Source organism: Pieris rapae, chromosome Z (genome assembly GCF_905147795.1).
Source record: "Pieris rapae chromosome Z, ilPieRapa1.1, whole genome shotgun sequence".
Taxonomy (NCBI): Eukaryota; Metazoa; Arthropoda; class Insecta; order Lepidoptera; family Pieridae; genus Pieris; species Pieris rapae.
In genome coordinates, this window is record NC_059534.1 from 3,421,909 (window position 1) to 3,445,556 (window position 23,648).

At 33.0% G+C, this 23,648-nt stretch overlaps 3 protein-coding genes across 3 annotated transcripts in view; 2 read left to right on the plus strand and 1 right to left on the minus strand.

Moving 5' to 3' along the window:
• On the minus strand, positions 1 to 8,742 carry LOC111003313 (paraplegin). The gene is made up of 15 exons (XM_022273751.2): positions 8,411 to 8,742; positions 7,857 to 8,003; positions 6,779 to 6,910; positions 6,256 to 6,393; positions 6,088 to 6,181; positions 5,653 to 5,786; positions 5,056 to 5,220; positions 4,434 to 4,585; positions 3,626 to 3,848; positions 3,078 to 3,211; positions 2,634 to 2,770; positions 1,961 to 2,163; positions 1,761 to 1,880; positions 1,239 to 1,424; positions 1 to 589 (listed from the first exon to the last, which is right to left on the minus strand). The coding sequence occupies exons 1-15, from the start codon at positions 8,582 to 8,584 to the stop codon at positions 389 to 391; spliced, it is 2,340 nt and encodes a 779-aa protein (XP_022129443.1). The 5' UTR covers positions 8,585 to 8,742; the 3' UTR covers positions 1 to 388.
• A 1,031-nt stretch (positions 8,743 to 9,773) lies between these two features.
• On the plus strand, positions 9,774 to 13,690 carry LOC111003369 (opsin-3). The gene is made up of 8 exons (XM_022273825.2): positions 9,774 to 9,891; positions 10,191 to 10,382; positions 11,024 to 11,239; positions 11,348 to 11,478; positions 12,040 to 12,179; positions 12,418 to 12,611; positions 12,876 to 12,977; positions 13,216 to 13,690. Exons 1-8 carry the CDS (start codon positions 9,842 to 9,844, stop codon positions 13,316 to 13,318), a joined length of 1,128 nt encoding a protein of 375 aa, XP_022129517.1. The 5' UTR covers positions 9,774 to 9,841; the 3' UTR covers positions 13,319 to 13,690.
• Positions 13,691 to 14,358: 668 nt separating this feature from the next.
• The window catches only part of LOC111003351 (potassium voltage-gated channel protein Shaker), a 194,914-nt gene continuing 185,624 nt past the window's right edge, over positions 14,359 to 23,648 (plus strand). The window contains exon 1 of the mRNA XM_022273797.2: positions 14,359 to 14,497. Within this exon, the coding sequence (XP_022129489.1) occupies positions 14,418 to 14,497 (80 nt within the window). The 5' untranslated portion in view covers positions 14,359 to 14,417. The remainder of the gene's footprint in view (positions 14,498 to 23,648) is intronic.

Sequence of the window (23,648 nt, forward strand, 5' to 3'; positions counted from 1 at the left end):
AAGAAATCGAAAATTTTTATTCAAACTATTGCTTATCTACACTATACATAATCGCTGTGCCGTGTGGATTAGACAAACTGCCCTGCGTAATTGCACTAACTCACTTCTTTATACTGTGGCGCACAGCGCATGTACTGTATAAAATTTTTGATAATTGACTTTTGAAATTGATGATAGACAAGTAGAGAACCGTCAAACTTGGCGACATATGTCAGATACAAAGCTCACCTACTTATCTATAAATTAAAACGACGAGTTTCTTTCAAACAGGTGCAATCTATGGAAATATAGAAAATGTTAACTTTCATGTGTAAAATGTCATCTGTCAAATTTTGAGTTAGCGCAATTTCGCTGTTGCCACTTTACATTATTACACTGTTTAGTGACGTCACAGTGGTGTATTAGGCTTGGCAGAGGGCGCTCCGATCTCCTTATTCTCCTCAGAACTCGACGCCTTTTCCATATTCCGTAAATTATTCTCAAACTCCACTGGGTCTATTAGTTTTTTACCGGGAAACGGGGGCGGGCCCAAAATACCCTCAACTTCTTTGAAATTAAGTGTTTCCTTCTTTAACAGCTCTTCGGCCAGCTAAAATAAAAACAAATATCTTAGGGGTCAGATTCAGACTAGGTTTTCTCAAATATGTATAGAATTTATTAAGTGAAAATCAGCTTGTGCTAAATCTAATCGCAATATTTTTATTATATCTTATTTAAAATCAGCGCCACCTGTTGGTAAAATAAATAGTGACGAGACTTTAATCAATTAAAGAAACTGTTATCCAAGTTAAGGAATTAAGATATTGCAAACCAAGGCTCAAACATACTTCCTTTAGAAAGGACTTCTAGTGTTTTATGCTATCTACATGTGCCAGCCAGCTAAGTAAGCCGTCAACTGCCTAGCTATTAACTAAACAGAGCCGTTTAACTAGCGGCCTGAAAGATAGTTTAGCCAGTTGATGAAACAGCTAGTCAAATAACTTGGAGCGATGACGTTTTATTACTTGCCTAGCCTATTGACTGTTAATTTAAATTTAGTTCCACTTCTGGCATGAATAAATATTAAATATAGAACCTAAATTGAAGTTTTATCTGTCGACATTTAAATAAAATTGAATTAAATTTCTAATTGGTTTTTGTCTTCAAAAATCTAAGTTATTTATTGTATATATAATCTTAAATAGAAAATAAATTTATGTAGTGGAAACAAACGCTAAATTAAAAAATGCTCAAAGTACCGCTTCTAATTTATCCTGATTCTTCCTCAGCAATTCTTCTGTGTCATAATAGGCTTTGGCGATAAGCTTCCTCGCTTCCAAATCTATCAGGTTTTTCAGTGTTTTGCTAAACGGACTCTTCCCTCGTTCGTTTATATCCGGGAACGAGATCAGCCCAACGTTTGGTGACATACCATAGACGCGGACCTGAAGAAAAAAAATCAAGTATATGTGTTCGAAAACACTCAAAGGTATTACAATCTATATATACGAGAACATAACATATACGTGTACGTATAATAAATCAATAAGTGCCGACTGTACGCACGAAAAAGCATGACTCATTGTCCCGTTACGCTCATTGTACGCTTACGTCGCACCTATGTCTCTTCCACTCGATTTTTTTCTTTAACTATCGTCCATAAGCCGACTAACGGGCAAACTTTTTAAAAATTTAAATAAAAATTATGTATGATAATTTTTTTTAAACTAATAGTTAAAGCACTTGTATAAATAAGTTACCAAAGTAAAAGTTTTACCGACCTGCGCATACGCAATCTTCGTAACTTTTTCTAGATCATTCTTGGCTCCACTTGTAATCGAGTTGAAGGTTATCGCCTCCGCCGCCCGTCCACCCAGTGCCATACACATACGATCAAATAACTGTTAATAATTAAAATTCACACTTATTAATATTCTTGAGAATAATTAAAAAAAAATCAGTTTTAAAATTTTAGATATACCTCTTCTGTAGAATACAGCTTCTGATCCGAAGTGGTGTATTGCGCGAAACCCAGGGCCATATTGGTCCGAGGCACTATAGTGACCTTTAATAATGCGTCTGTATGTTCCAATAACCATCCAACTAACGCATGACCCGACTCATGGTACGCCACTATCCGTTTCTCCGCGGGGGACATTGCATGACTGCGTTTCTCCGTTCCACCTGGAAAAATTTGGAATATACAATAAACGGCGGATTTACCTGCTTTCAACGAAATTTCTTAATATTTGTTGAATATAGGAAGTAATATACAGGGTGTCCCAAAAGTCGACGTCAAGTCGAAATTTTCTGATAGGTAATGCCACACCAGATATCAGAAAAAAAAATAAGTCTATTTTAATAGTAAGAAAAATTAAAAAAGACGTCTATAGCGCATATCAGACACATAAGGCTGATCACCCATTCGCCTCATAAGAAAAACATTATCATGAAGTTAAAGTCAGGTTCAATATGTAGATAAAAATTTAGAAAAACAAGCAATATTTTATTCATAAAAAATTGCATACTTCATAAATTTTATTTAACAAATGCTTATACAATTTCGCAGACAGAAACTTTAATGTGACAAGGTTCCAGGCATAATAAATTGCGGGACAATTAAGTCCGATTTAAAAAAAATATTAAATACATACCGACAACTCTTTCAACGGCATATTCAAGGTTTGCCGGTCGAACAATATTCTGCTTGTGCCTTGCTGCATGTAATGCTGCCTCATTACATACATTTGCGATATCGGCTCCACTAAAACCTGGAGTTAGATAGGCGAGCCTGAAAAATACAAGAATTCATAAGCCTGGGTTAGGCTTGGTTGTGTTGTAGAAAATATTAACCAACTTAAAAAATGTTAACATTTTATGTCCGATGACCTTTGATCAATATGCGGGTTGTTCAAAACATTTTCGCAAACAAAATTCATTAATTCATCAAAATCGGTTCAGTAGTTTTGAGATAGGAAGCATTTCTGAATTTACAAGTATTTATGGTTTCATTTTTCTACATCACATTAATTTATATTTTTAAAATTTTGTGTATATTTTAGGTTATGTTTTAAAAAAATACTTCTTCCCCTCGCTACCTTTTAACATAATATTTAGGAAGATCTTCTAGGACGATATTTTTCAAATGTCTCTCAAATATCTCTTCCCTTTCTATAAGAGTTGGCAGGTCGATAAGAATGTGTCTGTCAAAGCGGCCCGGTCTAAGTAACGCCTGAAATCAAATAACACAAATATGAGAAAAAGGTTCAAACTTGTTTAAAATAATCGATTAAAATCGTACACAGTCTACTTCAAAAATAGTATTAAATCTTTCAAAAATATGTAAAGAAACTAATGAATTACATACATTTTGGTAATACAGTCAAAATCTGTTATAACAATATAAAATTTACATTGGAATATACCGCCACCTATCGATATTCTAGAAACTTTGAAAAGATTAAAATTATGACGAACATAATCGTTTTCATAATTAAACACTAGATGGCGCTAAAGCAGGATATCTTACCTAAATTTATTTATTTCTACGGCATTCAGAAAAATTAGATGTAGTTAGAGAATAGACAAATGAAGCTCAAATTCTTGCGAATTAAAAATAATTATAAGCCAAACATTTAAAAAATACCTTATCCAAAACATCAGCTCTATTAGTCGAAGCGAGTACAACAACGCCCTCACGACTCTTCATCCCATCCATTTCCACCAACAGCTGATTGAGGGTCTGTTCTCCTTCGCCACCTCCAGTACCAACAGATGATCCTCCAGATGATCGAGCTCGACCTACGGCATCCATTTCATCTATGTAGATGATGCAGGGCGCCCGCGAGCTTGCTTCTTTGAATAAATCTCTGGAAATAAATATGACGATTAATACAAAAAAAATCATTTAAATACATATTTCTTAATCAAAATGCGATACTAAAAAAACTGTTATCTAAAGGTTTGAACCTCTTTAGATATACATACAGTCAAAACCGTTTACGACGACATCGTTTATTACAACAAACCGCTTTAATTGACCAAATGCTGAATTCTATGTATTAAATACTGAATATACGGTTTTTACGACCAAATATGGGTATTTAATCCCTTCATAGTCGTTCGTTATAACAGATTTACACTGTATTATGGTTATGTATTTAGTATATATTTTTTTATTTATTTATTTAATTAATTACCTATAAAAAAACTTCAAACAATCACTTATTAACAAATTTGCACTTTACAAGTGACAAATTTAATCTTTTGAGCCATTATTTATAGTTATACTTTTTAAATTAATACTATATGTTGCTCCATTTGAATTTTATAAGGGAGAATTGTAATATTTAGCAAGGCATAAAGATATTTACAAAAAAATGTTTCAAATTTGAATCATATCTTTGTGGTTAGTAATAAATGATACGTCCCGAAATAAACTTTGATGATCTTACCTAACCCTTGCTGCCCCAAGGCCTCCAATCATTTCTATGAACTCCGAACCATTCATAGACAGGAAGGGAACATTGGATTCAGTCGCTACAGCCTTCGCTAACAAAGTTTTGCCACAACCGGGAGGACCCAATAATAACGCCCCTCTGGGAACCTGCAAAGCAATTATTTGTGTCAGTTTATAATTAAAGTAGTGCGTTAATTAGATTTTATAAATACACTAGCGGACCCGACAGACGTCCTATCGTCTTGAATACAAACTGAAAATGTGAACCATGAACCCATCTACTTGAACACAAAATAAATCGTTAAAATTCTCCAGTCGTTTAGGTGTGTTTCATTACAGATAGGCACAGAACATTTATATACATATATGTATACTATATGCCCCGCAAATAGATAGTCCCGCCTCAATGTGAATTTTTTTTAAAGTGGTTAATAGATTTTGTTTCTCAGGCTTCAGGAAAATAAAAAATAATACACAAATTTATCTAAATTTTCTTAGCAACATATTTTTGATTTATTTGTATCTATATAGAAAGATAAAAAAGGAAAGCCTGATATATATTGAAAGAGACGAAAATCTACTTTACGTACATTTTTTTTAAGTTATAATAATCTCACCTTAGCTCCCAAGCTCTTATAATGTTCTGGTCTTTTCAAGTAGTCCACAAATTCCATGACTTCCACTTTCGCCTCTTTTAAACCAGCCACATCTTCGAACTTCACACCCTTTCCTTGACCACTCATGGAATCCACTAGAGTGAATTTAGCACGGCTTAATTGACTCTAGAATAAACATTCGCAATGCATAAAATAAATATAATAAATAGAAATATAGTTTCAGCTCCTTGAAAAACTTTTTCAAAACAAAAACCTTGGCGATAAAAAAGATTGGCAAAGACTATTGCCAGTTTTCGTTCGTTCTACGCCCTTGATTTGAGAACTGGCAGTAAATATAAAATTAGGAGCATTTATTTATATCTTTATTGATTTTACCTTAATGAATAAATGATTTAGAATTTGAAGTTGAAGGACACATAACACAAGGCTATGAAGTAATTAAAAAACTTCAGAGATTTGAGATTTCTCTGTCCATTGAGTGAACAGATAAAAGGTTTGCTTTATGTCAATTCCTAACGACGTTGACAGGTTTTAAAATTTTAAACTGTTCTAAGTCATCCAATTAAAGCCATCAAAATAATGGTATATAATACTTACAAATCCCCCTAAGTTGATATTCATTTTCATAGACTTTGTAGAATATAGGAAGGAAAGTATGACAGCAGTAATGAGTAAAGTTGTTATCACTTTGCCCGCTACACTTCCATTTCTGTCATATATGACTCGGACACCTGAAATATAACAAAATATATTAATACAAAGATCACTTTGAGAAACTTAAGATAAGTCACAACTTATACTACTTATAAGAGATGTTATTCAGGGTCTGTTTCACAATGTCCGGATAAGTTCCAAATAAGCTATTTATTACTTATTGGTAGCGCGAAATTTCTTAGGAACCTTTAAACTTCCGAATAATTTATATGTTGCATAGCTATTTGGCACTTTATCCATACATTGTGAAACAGACCCTAAATATGATTTTATTAACTTTCCTATATTCTCAAAACTTAAACCATATATAACTCATACCTTCTTTAACACCCAAACTTTGTTCGGTTTCTCGTAACTTTTCTTCAAACCTATGAATATCACCCACATTCATATGATACACTCTGCTGGTAGCCTAGAAAAATATTAAAACCATAAATTTTTTTTGGATTTTGGTTTTAACAAACCCTTTTCAAAATAAATACTGACTTTTCGTCCTTTAATGACAGCTCCTTCATGAAGGATTATGGTGACAACTTCAATATCAGGTCGTACAATTAATTCTTCCACCTCACCCTTTAGCAGCATAGAGTATACAAACTCATTCCATGACACATACCTGACAAACTAAAATATATAAGGCAAATTAATTAGTGTATATTACTACATACTTAAAATGTTTATTTGTACTGAAGAGAAACAAGATCATGAGATCCATGTTAACACTTGCAAATATCTTATTTGAAAATATTCGTTTGTAGCAACATACGGCAAAATTTTTCAGAGTTCAAATTATATAAAAAATATTTTTATTTGATAGCAAACAGTAGAAACTTTACAAAAATTCAGACTTAAAATGTATTTTCATGGGAGATTATGATACTATTTTTTTTTTGTTTTGACAAAATAATTTAGTTTTCTCTTAAAAGCAAGAATATATACTAAGCAAGCAAAACTTTAAGATGTATGTGTACAACATATTTTTATAATAATATTTAAAATTTTAACCTACTTCACTTTGAGTATTATCACCAGATAGCAGCATAGAACTCATCATAATTAGTGTGAATGTTGTCATTATCCAAAACAGAGCCTTCACCATAATTGAAGGAATATTTGCCTCATCCTTTTTCTTATCCTTGTCCTATAAAATAGTTATTTTATTAATTAGCCTCAAATTTCATTAGTTTGAAAACTAGTACCAGTGCCATGCGGTTTCACTGGCATAGATACGGATTGTTGTAATTGAAAGCCTACTAAGTTATTATAATTGTTTTATTTTACTTAGTGATCTTAGGCTTTAATTACTTCTTTTACTTCTTTTCAGATTATTAGATACACATATACATTCCTAATCTAATCAATATACATACTAAACTTTAGAATACTTAAATATATATCTTAGACATTTTTTAGTTCTTAATATCATTTACTAATTTGGATTATTATAAATTGTTAAAAAAAAAATTCAAAACATTCTTCTGTAATATTAGTGAAGGGATTTATTGGCAGAACATCATTTTTTTAGAACAAAAGACTAGGGAGAGGCCAACATATAATTTCCAATATTATTTTTGTAGATATTGATATATATGTTGCAGTAAAGTAGTTAAATCAGAGAGTAAATTGTATCTCTAGACAGTTAATTATATATCAATGTATACTATATGGTTGTTCTATCATCAATAGTTTCCACGGCACCATTCCATGATGACAGATTTTTTTTATGGATAATTTCTTCTGACTTTGGATTATATTATTGCATTTTATTAGGGATCCCTATTTTTTTTTAATGAAATACTGCCTTTGTCACTCAGTCAAGTTGCAGCTTTCAAATTAAGAAATAATTTTTGAAATTGGTCCAGTAGCTTTTGTGTTAAAGCATTACATACATACAAAAACACAAAGTTTCTTCTTTATAATATTAGTATACTCAGACAGATAAAAATAGAAAGACAACATTTATAATTATGCCTAAGTTAACCCCATTATTCAGTTTAAACTAGTATTTAAGCCTGAAATAAATGAACAAATCAATAACAAAACTAATATTTTGTGTGATGTACGAATAATTTTAAAGCATATGGCACCTTATCATTTTCATCTTTGTTATAGTTGGTTGTACTTGTGTGTAGTCTACGGCCCAATATCTGGAAGGTATCGGTGAATCCAGGCAAATTTGATCTTCTTAACAAAGCTTCAGCTGCTTTGTACTCTGCATTAAACTGTTTTAATTGCTGCAAAATGTACCAAAACTAGTATGCATTGTATTATAGATGTAAATTTAAAAAAAAACCTAACATTTTCATTTCAACTTTTACTTTTTACCATTCACATAATATAAGATAATAACAGTTGGATACTGCCAAGTAGTTGTACCTTTTAACTTTAAATTTGGTCTATGAGAACTTTATTGTTCAGAAGTATAATACTTAGTTGCCTTTTTATTAAATTTAAAATTTATCTCAACTTAGGTACTTAAGGTATGATAACAGTTTCCTGGCCATGTAAAACAATAAGACCAGGAAGAAAATTTCTCTTGTAACGTTGTAAAAGAAATTTAGGAATATCATTTTTCACTAACACTGTAAGCAATAATTCGCAAAATAGTTATGAAATCACATTGTGTAATAAAAATACTTACTGGATATTTAGATTGAGCTGTATAGTTGTGTATAGAAGACAGTGATTTACACAAATTCGACAATGTTGAGTAATTCTTGTATTCTCTAGTAAGACTTCCATTTTTCAAATTAAAGAAAATATTACTGTGTTTATTTGAGGTTGATAATTTCGGCAAACGTTTAATTGATAACATTATAGATTTTTGCGATATGATTAAATCATTTTAGTAAACACATTTACAAGAAATTGGATTTATTTTAAATTGACATTTAGTTTCATAAAAACTCAAAAGATATGGAAAAATCATTAAACTACTGCTAAACACTAAACGCAGTTGCAACGCTGTTGTCTTCAATGACAATATATGACAATGACAAAAACAGTGGTATTGTGTCAAAGTCAGAAGTAAAGTATTTCCGTATTGTCTTTAAATTCAACTTGGGGGCAAGCAAGCAACTTCCAACACTATTAATACAACAAAGCCAATTTGGTATATTACTATTACCAATTTTTCTAAAATATATGTATAACGAAGAAGTGACGTTGCAATTTCTTTTGAACAAATATTTTTTGCGATATATATTTCAATTTCTTGCAATCTCTGCAAGAAATTGTGTAAAGTTGCCAAAATGTTAACATTACAGCGAGGATTATGCTACGACTATGGATACCTAAGAAAGCGTTTTAATATTATTTACTAACAAAACCATAATCCTAATGAGATACTCGTTCGATTAACATAGTATTTATAACAATATTTGCGTGACTACTAATTTCATTATTTAATCTCATAAAACCTTATTGGTATTATGAACTAAATACAATGTATACCAGAATAAATTGTATTTATGATACATTATATAGTATTTCTTAAATTGTATTTTTTTATACTATTGTCAAAATCTGTTATAAAAACATCGAAGGGACATCGATATCATATTTGGTCGTAAAAACCGATAGTCGTAATAGCGTTATTATTAAGTACCTGCCCAATACATAGAATTCAGCCGGGACCTTTGATTTTGATCAATATAACGGGCATAATGTTCTAAACGATGTCTTCACGACTTAATGTGCATACAAAGTTATAAGAATTGTCAAGACCTCCATTATCGCGCATATTTTTAATGTAGGAGGCAAACTGGAAGGCTCATCTAATGTTAGGAGAAACCGCCGCCCATGGACAGTTGCCATGACAATGCCAGAATAGAAAATACCTCGACGTTTGCCACCTATTACATAAAAAATAGGTTACTTAGAATCTAAAGCTAATATTAATATATAAATAATGAACTGATTCTAATCCCTTATATTAATTAAATTATTTAATGATAAGTCACGCAAACTCTTAGTATATAAGACTACGTTTGCGGGGTATCGACACAAGTGAGAAGCGACTTTGAGGTCGAACTACTCACTTCGTCAAATAGTATCAAAAATTTAGTAGACAATGGAACTGAACTACACCGCAGGCGATCCAATCGCCTTTCCCTTCAAAATGTGAGTATACTCAATTTTTTAATATAGGCTTCTTCTCTATTTTTTTTTAAATTTAATATATTCGAGTTGATATTGCAGTAATATAACATTGATTCTTAACATAAAAATAATTGGAAATTTATGAATTAACGTTACAAATTTTGAGAGCATCCACTCCATATCTGAGTTCGGTAGAATCTAAAAATTTAAATATATATGCCGTGTGTTTTAATTTAAATATTGGAATAGTAATATGAAAATGTCTCTATGCATAAGAAATAAAACAACGGAACGATAATTGAAATTATTTAAATCACCAGGGTATCGGGGGAAGTTCAGCAACACATGCTGGGCTGGAACATTCCTGCGGAACACCAAGGCCTGGTGCACGAACACTGGCGTCAGTTTCCAGCCGTAGACAAGTTCTCCCACTACCTTCTGGCACTCATCTATTTCATCCTGATGATTTTCTCTGTCACCGGCAACTCGCTTGTTATTTGGATCTTCAGCACGTAAGTAACACATTTTATGGATCGGAGTCGAATAGGCTATTGCCAAGTCCAAGGGTTCGGCTCCTTTGCCTGGCACTTGAGCACGCCGTTGCATAGGTAAGGTTTACTATGACTTCGGTATGACTCGACGTGTGCCAATATACAATATATTTAATTGGAATTAAATGGCATGAGTTAGGAATTACTTTCAATATGAATAGCACAGAAATATTAAACTTAATAATCATATATTAGGTATCAACGAAGAGACACGGTTTTATTATGTGAAAATATTCCAGCATCAATAAACATGAAAAGCGTTTTCTATTTTTTGAATATTATTTGTTAACATCTATTAATAGCAGCATTCTGTATCTATATAAATGGAGAATTTTTCTATTAATTTTCACACGAAAATCTTTTCTACATATTTATGAATTATTTTCGCTTTACGACAATCATTTTCTATTTTGGAACCAAAGGCTTCCAAATGAAATTGATTCAATGAAAAGATTCAGTCGGTACGATGTGTAGGCGTTTTGCCTATCCACTTACTTACCTATCCAATAAACTCGTGTTATATCAAACGTGAATTTCATTTCTTGTGTAATAAAATACAGATCTAAGGGATTATATAATTTAATAAATTTCTCTCATTTTAGTTCCAAATCACTTCGTTCTGCAAGCAACATGTTCATTGTCAATCTGGCTATCTTCGATTTAACCATGATGCTGGAGATGCCCCACTTAATAGTGAACTCGTTTTATCAAACAATAATTGGCAACCAGATGGGGTGTGACATTTACGCCGTATTTGGTGCCTTATCAGGGATCGGTGGAGCAATCACAAATGCTGTCATCGCTTACGACAGATATAAGTATGGAAATATTTGGTGTTTGTATAATTGAAGACAATTTAGAAGAATTTTCAATAAATAAAGTATTTGGACTAAATAGAAATTAATATTTATTTATATTGCTTGTAGGACTATCTCGTGCCCGATTGATGGTCGCATCAACAAAGTACAAGCATCCATCTTGATTGCAGTCACTTGGATGTGGGCATTGCCGTTCACTATTCTACCCTGGACCCGAGTGTGGGGCCAATATACAACTGGTAGGAAGTATACAACACTATTAAGTCAGAGAGTATGGAAATGCAAATGTACAGAAGAAATTGCCTATACACTTAAAGTATAAATATGACGAAATCACAGACTAACGCACAAACCTATCTATTTTTTAACACAAGTTTTTAATATAATTAAAGAGTTATTTGATATGATTATGCGATAACATGAGTGTAAAGAGCGAAGAGGTTGCATTCTATCTGTCGTCAAAAATGGATTGTATTCGTTGTGTTTGGTTATTGGGATGCAGATCGATCGACTGAGGAGGTCGATCAACTGTCACGGTTTGATCTTAGATTGGTTTCAATCAATGTGGATTAATTATTGGGTTCGGGCGTAAGTATACCGGGCTCACTCTCAGGGAGCGATATCAGACTGAGGCTTATCGTAAAATGTTTCTTGTCATCAATTTTAAAATTATTTTCAAAAAGAGCGATACATGAAAGTGACGAAGATTACTGTCTTACTCCATTGGAAAGTTACTGTATGCGTCCAACATTTAAGCTTTATTTACTACAAGTTTATTATTATATATGTATTAATTTCAGAGGGTTTCCTTACCACCTGTTCATTTGATTTCCTAAGCGAAGATCAAGATACAAAAGCCTTCGTTGCCTGCATATTCTGCTGGAGCTACGTCATTCCCATGACCCTGATATGCACATTCTACTCTAAACTATTTGTTGCGGTAAGAATAACTTTTTTATTAAGAAAATGTCACTTAATAGTTTAGATGCAGGTGAATCATCAACCCTGATTATTCATGGCAATTTATTCTTTTTTGAAATGTGTCATCGTGTTTTTTTATAGAACAGGGGGCAAACGTCTGTAGTCCAGAAAAAGGCGCAACATGGAATGATGCAGCATATTTCAAATTGATTTACCTAAAAATGTCAACATAACATCAACCTAACTATAATTCGCAGGTACGTCATCATGAGAGAATGCTGAAGGAGCAGGCCAAGAAAATGAACGTCAAGTCCTTGGCTTCGAATAAGGAAGATGCTGGTAAGAGCGTGGAGATCAGAATAGCAAAGGTGGCCTTCACAATCTTCTTCCTATTCATTTGCTCTTGGACTCCTTATGGTGTCGTCACTATGATTGGTGCATTCGGTGACAGGTAAATAGTTATTCACACAGTTTTATTGGTAGTTAAAAAAAAACTGCTATAAGAAACAGCATAATTGTTATCCTCCAGGTGTATTCTGCGAGACACAAGACATTGCTACATGACGAATGTCTCTAATAAGAGAAATTCTAAACCAAAAACATTTATGAATTAAAAATTTAGTACGACTCTAATATGATATATGCTTAATATATTTTTTTTTGCTTTAACAATAAAACGGTTGGGAATTTACAAAATTTTAACGTTGTATCGCAGGTCTCTCCTTACACCTGTAGTCACAATGATTCCAGCTGTCTTCTGTAAAGCTGTCTCCTGTATCGATCCTTGGGTTTACGCTATTAACCACCCAAGATTCCGGTAAGTACCAGACGTTAGGGAATAAAATAAATTTCGCTATTTCATTTTATTTACTAAATTCGCCTTATTAGATATTTGGATATAGTAAATTATTAAACTGTAGTGCGATTAATTAGAAAATAAAATAATATACGCAAAGGTATCGAAATTACCTGCTTACCATGTTAAAATGTGATATAATATTTATTAATTTAATTTAAAATATGGAAATAATTTAAGGAGATACTCTTTCGTTCAGGGCTGAATTGGAAAGGCGAGTTCCATGGATGGGAGTCCGCGAACCCGACCCAGACGCGACATCCACTAACGCCAGTACATCAACAACACCAGCAGATGCCTAAAAGTTTAAACTAAACAGATGACTTAATTTGAAGACCAAAGCATTGAGAAGGGACACGATTCTATTTAGAGAAAGGCCTCTCCAAATTTGTCAGGGCAGATTCAGGTAAATTTGGAAATAATTTGTTTTAAACTCTTTTTTTGACGGTTTGAGTTTAATTTGTATTGCGATGGCATAACCGCATTGCGAATGATCCAATCGTGTTGATAAATGTGGGGAGACTGTCTCTATCACAGCAGCTTTGTTATTAGAAAATGTAAATGTAAGAATTTATGTGTAAAAAAATAAATGTGTAATTGTTTCTAACCAAAAAAAAAAACGATGATACCGACGACAAAGGCTTTTTTATTGAGCAATTAAAAAAAATACGCAGAATCTTATCTTTTATTTCTCTCCTCCTCCTTATGATACGAATAATAGGTAATACGATATATTTTTTTTAAATGTATTTGTGGCCTTAGGTCGGAATATGATTAATGCAATATAATATATATATATATATGGAACTTTACAGGACAAGAAATTAAATTATTAAGTAAAACTTGCCTTGAAAAAATGAAACACTCGATATATTAAGAAGTCATACTGAGCAAAAGTTCTTATCATTGCCTGATCTATATTTAATATATATACCTCATGTATTCTATATCTATATCAATATATAGATTTGATTTATATATATAAATCATCTATTTCGTCACTACGTTTTTAAGGACAATAGGAATGTAAAAGATACTCAGTATAGTAAAAACGAATAATGTTAACTTGTATTTTTTTACTAAATACGATGTTCAAGATGAAAAGATCTGTAAATATCATTCCACGCCTATATCACAGTCATTCACCACGTCAAAAATTAAGTAATTTATTACAAAATATTATTAGCAATATATACATATATGTTTGAAATGGAACAAAACACGATCAATTAATGCTAAAGATCTAAAGACAAAGCTTAAGATTACGCAAAAGAAACGTCTGAACCCAAAAATAACACTTGCTTGCTCACAGACAGTCGATTTTCGAATCCAGAAACGGAACGTTTTCAATATTGTAAAAGTGTAAATATGTGTTAAGTGTGTTAAGTGTAATTGTATGTGATGTTTGCCGGTGGAGGAGCTGGGTTTCAAAAGCAGTCTAAGCCTCCTTGGGAGAATGCGAGCGAAATATCACACAGCTGGTGCGTATTTTTATTTTAGAACGGTATTTTTGTACTGGAGATTGTAGGTGACGGCGTTTAGCTCACCTTGATTTTTAGTTGCATACACACATTTGGCAATGGGATAATATAAACATAGTCCCTTTTAAACGTTCGTATTTGTTTTTTACAAGTATATACACAAATACACTTTACGTTGGTGACAAATATTTTAGACAAACACATACCACTATCTGTAAAAGCTAATATATATAGAGCCTAATCACTTTGAGGTCTAATTAGATTTGGATGATTTACTCCAGTACAGACTTTTTCAGCAATGACTAAATCAAACTAATTGTAAAACTAATTTATTACTGAGTGGTTCGTTAGATACATCATTATAAATATTAACTACAATCAGCATTGATTATAACTTTGTAGCGACATCTGAAATCGCCGGCTAGAATCAATGCGATATAGTCCTGAAACGTGCTATCAAAGTGTTGTGTTGTCGGGCAGTGGGGCCTCCACCACCATCAACGGGGCCTTAACAAGACTGGACAAGGAAGATCTTTTTGCTTGGGATAACTTCACAGATTTCTTATTCTTCATTCTACAATCAACTAGACTTCATTTAAAATATAATTATGATAAATATAATAAAACGGTGGGGTTTAAGCTATTATTTAAAAAATTGTGTGTATTCTAAAAGACAACCTTTATTCAACTTACTCAATAAATACATGCTTAGTCTACTTGATACTAATCTTTTTGACTTACGGTGTTATGTCCCACAGGCAGGGCACAGAAGCGTAGAACCGGCCTCTTCGGCAGCTTAGCCGCTCTGGGCCGTTCTCTTAACTAAGTTCTCATCACTGCAATGATATTTCGTTGCCAGATCTCATTTTGTTTGTTTTGCTTTGAGGATTCCAGCCGGGAGAATGCTTGGCAATGTGACTTAGATCACACTCACTTTGACTTTAAGCGGCTTATAGTCTTCTGAATATGCACCTTATTACATAGCTCTTCTATGATGATTGGAAATTGTCTCGGGCCCGAATATACCGAGAATTTGAGACTGCCTTCGGCAGTTTATGAAGACCTGGCATTGTTGTGTGGCGCTCTTTATACATTTCTCTATTGAAATTTCTCTCATGAAGTCTGGAGGAATTATTCTCATGAAGTCTATTGTATATTAATGAAAAAGACTAGAAATTGTCGTGAGAATAATGGCAGGTATTACACAAAAAATGTGACGATGTGTCAAACTTCTTCTTGTGAAATAAATTATGAGAAAACTGTTTTATAATTAATAGATAAAGTTGTAAGTGCCCGGAATATAGGTTTTTCATGTCAAAATATGAATATTATATGGCTAATCATTATGCTGTATGTTCGTGTACGGTGTGCAATTATGTGACCTTAGCCTGAATCCATAAAGTACCGTCGACATGCAAAATATGGAAAACATAATTTGTTCATGGCACTGCAAATATTTACATTGAAAGGAAATAAAAGACTCTGGAAATCGTAAAATCCGTATGATTAAATAACCTGAAAGGATTATAAAACTTATGTCTTCATCTAGGGAAATATGTCTTAAGTGATATAATTTATACTTTAAATTATAATGAGTTTATTCTTAAAATTTTTAACCATTTCAGATTGGTTTATTTACAATTTACAATTCTTGAAACGTATTACGTATAAACGTATACGATTACTTCTAGTCTCCAAGAAACCGATATGAATAATTTTACGTCGCTACATTCGCAGCTTTGGAGTACACGAATAATCCTTAAAATTAAAATAATTTATGTTACATTTGTAATTAGACCGCAATACCATTGGGACTTAGTTTACAATTATGATATTTTACAACACTGCGATACGAAAATGTGTGCTGAAATTCAAAATTTACGCTTTCACCAGTTGATTTCACTAATAATTCGTTCGGTCTAGTGAATGTAGATGACGCCACTGACGCGTATCATTAACTATTCTGTAGGACGATTTATCTGCGCAAAATGTTACTCTCATGCGGTCTTATCGGCCATACATATTGTGAAAGCTCTGGTGTATAAGTGCTCATGCACAACATTACCTCCTGGTTACATGGCTAGTCTAGGAATAAAACGTTGGCACTGAGGGCTGGTGAATATTTTTAAAGTCGTGAAGCAAATAAAGTATAGGCAAATACTATACAATTTAAAGCAAGTAGAATAATGGTGAGTCGTGATTCTATAACAATTTTTGCTACGGGAATCAAACCGAGTTCATAGAGTTGGATCGTGTGTCTCGAAAATGTGTAGGTGACAATTTTGTCAGTGATTTTTATAAATAAAAACGGTTACTACAGTGCTAAATCAAATCAAATAAAAAATCATTTATTCATATAGGCAACATAATGTACACTTATGAACGTCAAAAAAGGAAAATACATTAAATGCTTTTAATTTTACATTTACTGCCAGTTCTCAAATCAAGGGCGTAGAACGGAAGAGAAGAACTGGCATTTAACTCTCCGCCACTCTTTTTAATCGCCAAGTTTTTTTTTGCTACGAATATACACTGAGAACAAAAACGCTTTTCACCCACAATTATCGCTATTTGAAGGTAAAGAGTAGCGGTGCTGGAAATTGTTACAGTTATTAGATACAGGGTAAAAGCTCTGAATAATCTATTGGCATATTTTATTGCATCAAGGTTAATTTATGTTTAAAATTTAATGAGACACATAGTGTGTGTTTAACACAATGTTCAGAGGAGTTAATATTTGCTGAGTTTCAATATTGAACGTCAAGAGAGAATCCACAAGTGGATCTTAATCAAGGCAGTTTTTGCCTCGCGCCACCTATATATGGAACCAGCTACCCACTAAAGTACTTCCGAACCAACTCGACTCGGTTCTTTTAAGACAAGGGCGTTGCAATCCTTAAAAGGACGGCAATGCCCTGGCGAACCCTCTCGCGGCGGTATTACTTAACATCAGATAACCTTCTCTATTATACTAAGACTTTTAATACTATAACACATAACTGTTGGTTGGCTTTTTTCGTTGTTTCACATTAGGATTGCCTGGAAGAAATCGCTTGTAAGCGATAAGGCCGCCCGTTGCCATATAATTCTTGTAAACTGTTATTTTTTTATTTTTGTGATGTGTATGTTTTTCTATAAGGTAATAAAGGATAAATAAATAATTTAGTGTAACTCGTTCTCCTAAAAAAAACCAGTTTGAGTGTGTGTAAAAGCGTGTGTGCCTGATAGTAAGAACATCATTTATATAAAGAGTTGCGAGTGGGTATGAATATGTATAGTGTTGAAAAAAGTCGTATAGTAACGGAATAAATAACGAATGTTTAGTGTAATTATGTAATGTATGAGAAACTGAAAGCAGTGGGGTGGGGTACTTCTAGTCATTGTCGGCAATTAATAAGCAATAAAAAAAGAAATAACTTTCGTTCTTAGTTCTTAATTACATCAACCTTTCGTCAATGGTCAGTGACGGTTGCCCCATCAATTTCATTAATCTTGATTTAAAAAGGTGATTTTATGTAAGAAATTCTTCTATCATTTGACTTAAACTATATTGGCTAGCATATAAAAATGAAAAAAGTATCAAAGTAAGTGTCAACTATTAATAAAACGAAATTGACCTAAGCTGCAATGCATGCGATGCATTCGACCAAGCATGGAGATGAGCTCTGCCAACTATTGTAAAGCCTATGCTTCTAGAACACTATTGGAATTTTCGGTCAGTCAGTGATGTACTTAAATATGTTTTTGGTAGTTATCAAAGGGAATTTTATAAGTAACGCAAACTGACAGAGATAAGTCATCGTAATAATGTCGCAGCAAAACGAACGTTGTCTGGACCAGGAATGTTTGCACCCCTTAGGGTTGTTTAATAAATTTACAGAGCTTAGGGTAAACTAAAAAGCTTTTACGTTTAAAGGAACTAGAAAGAGTCTGAAGTACTGCTGTTATAGCGGGGCGGATCTTAAAATCTCCCGATGAAACAATCGTGTTACGTAAAAGGCAGACAGGGTCATGGGGAACAAGGCTGGGCTATGTATCGATATTTCTAGCCCTCTTTCCAAAGGATAACTTGTAAGTCTTAGTTCAGATGAAGTGTTTAATTATATTTATTTAATTTTTTTACCATCTGAACTGGTAGAAAAATAACATTTCCTTATTGATAATATATCCCTATCGCAAAAAAATATCAAAATCACTGTAATGTAATCGTCAATGAAATTTTATTTTATTTATTTTTTATTTTGTCTTGATAAATGTTCGTCTTATTTCATATTTTACATTTATGTTAACTTTTTAATATAATTCCAAAAAAAAATCAAAACTCTGTTAAAATTTAAGATATTGTATAGAAATTGTACATTGTAATATACAAATATATGTATAATAAATTAAATTTATTGATAAAAAATATAGGTAAGATTCTTAATCTATACTAATATTATAAAGAGGAAAGGTTTGATTTTTTGTTTGTTTGTTTGTATGAATTGAATAGGCTCCGAAACTACTAGGCAGATTTGAAAAATTCTTTCACTGTTGGAAAGCTACATCATTCCTGAGTGACATAGGCTATATTTCATTTTCAAAAAAATAGGCATCCTTACTAAAATTACGATAACATTAACATTTGTTTATTATTTGATACAATTCTAACAGATGGCGCTGAGTTAAAGGTAGTAGTTTGGCAAGACGACGTTTGCCAGGTCAGCTATACTAGATAATTTAATAAATAATAATTTGTAAAGAAATGATAAACCTATAGGCAATAAAGAAGTAATCACTCATCGCCTCAATATAAATATGTATGTGTATTAGCTAGTGTATAAAATATACACCAAAATATGTGATATAAACATCAACAAGTGACCAACAGAAACTAGGTGAGACGTTTTACTTTTGGTATATTCGAAAGTTTTGCAGATCTATCTGGATGATTAATGGAATCTCCATCGTAACATCTGGTAAAGGCATAATGCCAACTAACTTGTTTATGTATGGCGCTTCCGGTGACGTCACACGCATACGTTGATCACACAATTACTTTATTAAATCAAGCTATTTTGAATTATTATTAAAATAGATTTCGTTCCAACAAAAATTTAACGATAGTCAGTATTTTCGGTCCGATACTACTTATACTTATATTTAATTCACTTCACTCGGATTGCCATGATTAACTGATTGCCCGCTCTAGTATATGTAACAATTGCATGTTTATTTTCGTACATAGTATATATTACCTATTAAGTGTTGATATGTTTTATTTAGAAGATTTTTTTTGACTTGTTAAAATAACAAAGCAATTCATAAAAGTAGATACGTTTTATATTTGTAAAAAATGCTTTTGTTTTAGTATTAGGCAAAGATAGCGAGAGATAAAACATTTCTCACCAACAAGCTAGAACTAATAAACCCGATAAAAGCAAAATAATAACTCGACTTCAAGTTATGGTATATAAACACTTACACATATAATCATTTATAAAGAGTACGATCTTTTATAACTAGGATTCTCATCCGTATTGTCGTAGGTTTGGTCCCCGGTTGTGCACCATCGACTCTCTGTAGATGTGTGCATTTAACATTCGCTCGTACGGAGAAGGAAATAATCGTGAGGAAAACCAATAAGCCTGCCGGCTGCCTGCCTACTTGCCTACAGATACAGAAATCTGTCGCCCAAACGTAAAAAGGTGGAACTCACTGTTTTTTACTCTGTGTATTTCACTGTTTTTATACTCTGCGTATTAAAAAAATAAAGACACATTCTTGATATTCGCACAATATCTAATTAATTAATAAATCTCAGAACAAGGCCTCCTGGTAGTGTTGCGAACGGATGGCGTAGTTTTGCTCTTTCGCGAATTTTGTAAACGTTTTTGACGTTCTCATAAGCATGCCCTAAAACGCATCTAAACTGAATAAACGAATTTTAATTTGATTTGAATACCTGTAGCTAAGTTGCAGCATCGCACGTCCAGGCAGAATTCGAAATTTCACCCGTCCGACAACCAACGTCCATCGTTACACAGTTTTTTTACGGAACCAGCTATCCACAAAAATGTTTCCTTACCAAGGCGACTTACCGTCCCATAAGAAAAGAGCGTATCAATTTTGAAAGCATCAGCAGTGCATTTGCGCGTCCTCGGCTTTTGAGAGTGTCCATTAGTGTCCCTATTCTATAAAAAAAAAATATATCTAGAGACATTAGACATTGACTGATATCCGTCATACGTATATGAATGAATAGTTAATTTATTTTAAACAACGAAAGTTAGATTAGACAATATAATACATTTAGTCAATTATATATTATATATATTGGTCTATACTTCATACAAAAATCGACACAAAATTTAACGAAATTTAAAAAAATTATTGTCGAACTTATTGCAATCCATCTTAATGTTAAATAAATATATACATATATATATATATAATGCATGTCGCGATTCCGACATAGTTAATAATAAAGCGAGCGTGTTTGCGTGGCAACCACAATAATTCCATTTTCGTACCATCTATACTTGTGACTCATAATTTAAATTATTTTGCATTCGACAACCAGAATCGTATTATTGGCATTAATGGAAATATAATAATCAGGACGAAAGCTAATGTAATTTACCCTGCAATTATATTTATGTTTGAAAGATACCTACATTTTTGATGATGCAATATATATGATACTTTTTGTATTAAGATTTTGAAAGTCAATAACTAGAAAAATACTATCTTTGTTCTCCAATCGCTATGGACTGCTCACCAGATCAGACCAACTTTTAAAATAACACAGTAAATACACCGACTACTGTTTTTTTTGAAAGAAAGCGTATCATAAATTTAATCAAACAATAGCCAATTTTTTATCTCAATACCGTGCCATAGCACGAAAAATTAAGAAATCAACGTAAGGACAACGTAAGGCGCAGGTACGGAATGTTATCACGACGCGAGGGTTTGTGTGTGGAGGTTAGGGGGTGGCGGGTGAACTGCTCGCTTTATCCGATACGAAAGGCAGAAGGCTTCATTCGCGCGTCCGGCACCGTCGGAAGGCCACGTCCGCGCTCGGTATTGCCATCTTACGTAACGCTATTTACGCCGACATCTGTTGAGTGCCACGGTCTCAGCGACACGCTTGCTGCTAACACCAGGCACCAATCATGGCCAACACAAAACCTCGCCAATACGAAACAACGCACTCGAACACCTAGGATATCATAGAATATTCATCAACTGTACTGCCATTCATTCTGCCAATTATTATTAAGCTTTGCTTTGTGATGTGAAAAGACTGATGAAGAAATGTTCCCTGTCCAATTTGAGAAGAAATAATGCAATCGCTAAAGCTATTGCTTAAGCTTTCACTGCCACCTCAGCCTTACACAAATTTAGATTAAGTTAAACTTGAATTGATATTTGAATCAGGTTCGTGGGGAAGTTTGGAGGCCATTCGAAATTAAAAGTTTAGCAAAATTCGCGAGCTAAGTGCGTGGGTACTGTGGTGGCGTCAGAGACATCTTCGGATGGGCGCACCGCAGACCCTTAAACCATTAGATGATGAGTTCGCTCCATGTGTGGAGGTAGTTGATGAAATTCGGGAGGTACAAGAACGCAAGCTGGATCGTCGGAGAGCACAGGCCGGTGGCCAAAGGCGCCGAGGTCTCGACAATGATCTGGAGAGTGAGCGTCGCAGACCTCGCCGTAAACCTAAAAGGTTTGTCCTTCATATATTATATATTCATACACGTAGGTATGGAATATACCTAGAACCATATTCTTAAAAAAAAATTATATTCAAAAAGTTAACTAGAAACACAAGTTGCGAAAATTATTATATATGATTGGAACTAGCGAAAACTTATGGGAAATATTTATTATTAAGTTATAGTTTTGCGAGCGAATTGTACTGAATATATTTTTGGTAAATTCCAATTAAACTAGTTTGTTTTGTATTCTGCGTGTCATTGGATCAGAGGGGAGTTTAAAGTTCGAAAGCGAAACTTAAGAACATTTCAAAGGTTGACGTACAGGAAACTTTTAATTGTAGGATAGCATTTCTTTAATTTAAAAATATTGTTATAGAATTTTAAATTACTATTATGCGGAATAATATCTAAATTCATTTCATTATAATAATCACATATCATTTGTCAAGTATAGCATTACGTAATGTGGATATTTTTGAGATCTAAAAGAATATATTCAGTTAACAATACCGCGATTAAGTTCGGTGGCGGTAGTGTGTGTATTCAAATAAAACACTTTGTTTGTAGCTGGCAACGGGCTATAATTGTTTAAAACATGAACTTATAACTAAGATAATATAACATTGGTTACGATGCTGTATTAACAACCAAAAACTAACTTACTGACTTGATTTATGGAAGAGTCCGTGTCTAAGTAAAACTTATGTTATTTGTCATTATCGGAAATGAGAATATTAAATTGGAATTTATGTGGTAAAAAGTAAAGGGCTTCTTTTGTCTTCAAGTGAGCGATGATTGCTTCTACTTATTTGCTAACATACATATATGTAACTTAACTTATGTTAGGTTACCTAACTCTCGTTAAATTAAATTTTTTAATAATTAAATTATATGAATAAATATTACATACATAATTCGCTCGGCGATTGTATAGGTACTCTCAATGTTGAGCGGGTCTTTGTTTTTCATATATATTTTTTTTTAACACGACTAATACGCATATATTCTTACTATGTTGAGCGAACTATGTGATTATGTTTAAATATAAAAAAGTGTAATATATTTAAAGTTATTTAACCAAAGCACGAACTAGGCTGTAGAAAATATATTTGTGCAAAAACATCGATCCGCTCCAACGTTTGGCGGCTAAACACTTTCACATTTAGTATCAAGGTTAGGATAAGGCAGGCCGAATGGGGTGGCAATTCGTACAGTTTTAGTCCTGCGGTTCTTTTGACATTGGCTATGACCTAAAAATTTTACATATCCATAAAATCTTTAGAAATGATTTTTTCTTATAGCGCAAGCATACTGTTTTTGGCGTTAAGTTTAAGACTTGATATTGATAGAAATATTTAGCATTTTTTTAGAGGATTCAGCGTGCGACTAGGTGGGTCATAGGTTCGATCCCCGGCTGTGCACAAATGGACTTTCTTTCTATGAGCGCA

Excerpts from the sequence above, each read along its gene's own strand:
- LOC111003369 (XM_022273825.2), top strand. The coding sequence starts at position 9,842 with ATGGAACTGAACTACACCGCAGGCGATCCAATCGCCTTTCCCTTCAAA. Across the intron at positions 10,383-11,023 it reads GTTATTTGGATCTTCAGCAC|TTCCAAATCACTTCGTTCTG; the intron begins GTAAGTAACACA and ends CTCTCATTTTAG. Across the intron at positions 12,612-12,875 it reads ATTGGTGCATTCGGTGACAG|GTCTCTCCTTACACCTGTAG; the intron begins GTAAATAGTTAT and ends GTTGTATCGCAG.
- LOC111003313 (XM_022273751.2), bottom strand. The coding sequence starts at position 8,584 with ATGTTATCAATTAAACGTTTGCCGAAATTATCAACCTCAAATAAACAC. Across the intron at positions 6,911-7,856 it reads ACAAAGATGAAAATGATAAG|GACAAGGATAAGAAAAAGGA; the intron begins GTGCCATATGCT and ends ACTATTTTATAG. Across the intron at positions 5,221-5,652 it reads ATATCAACTTAGGGGGATTT|AGTCAATTAAGCCGTGCTAA; the intron begins GTAAGTATTATA and ends TGTTTATTCTAG.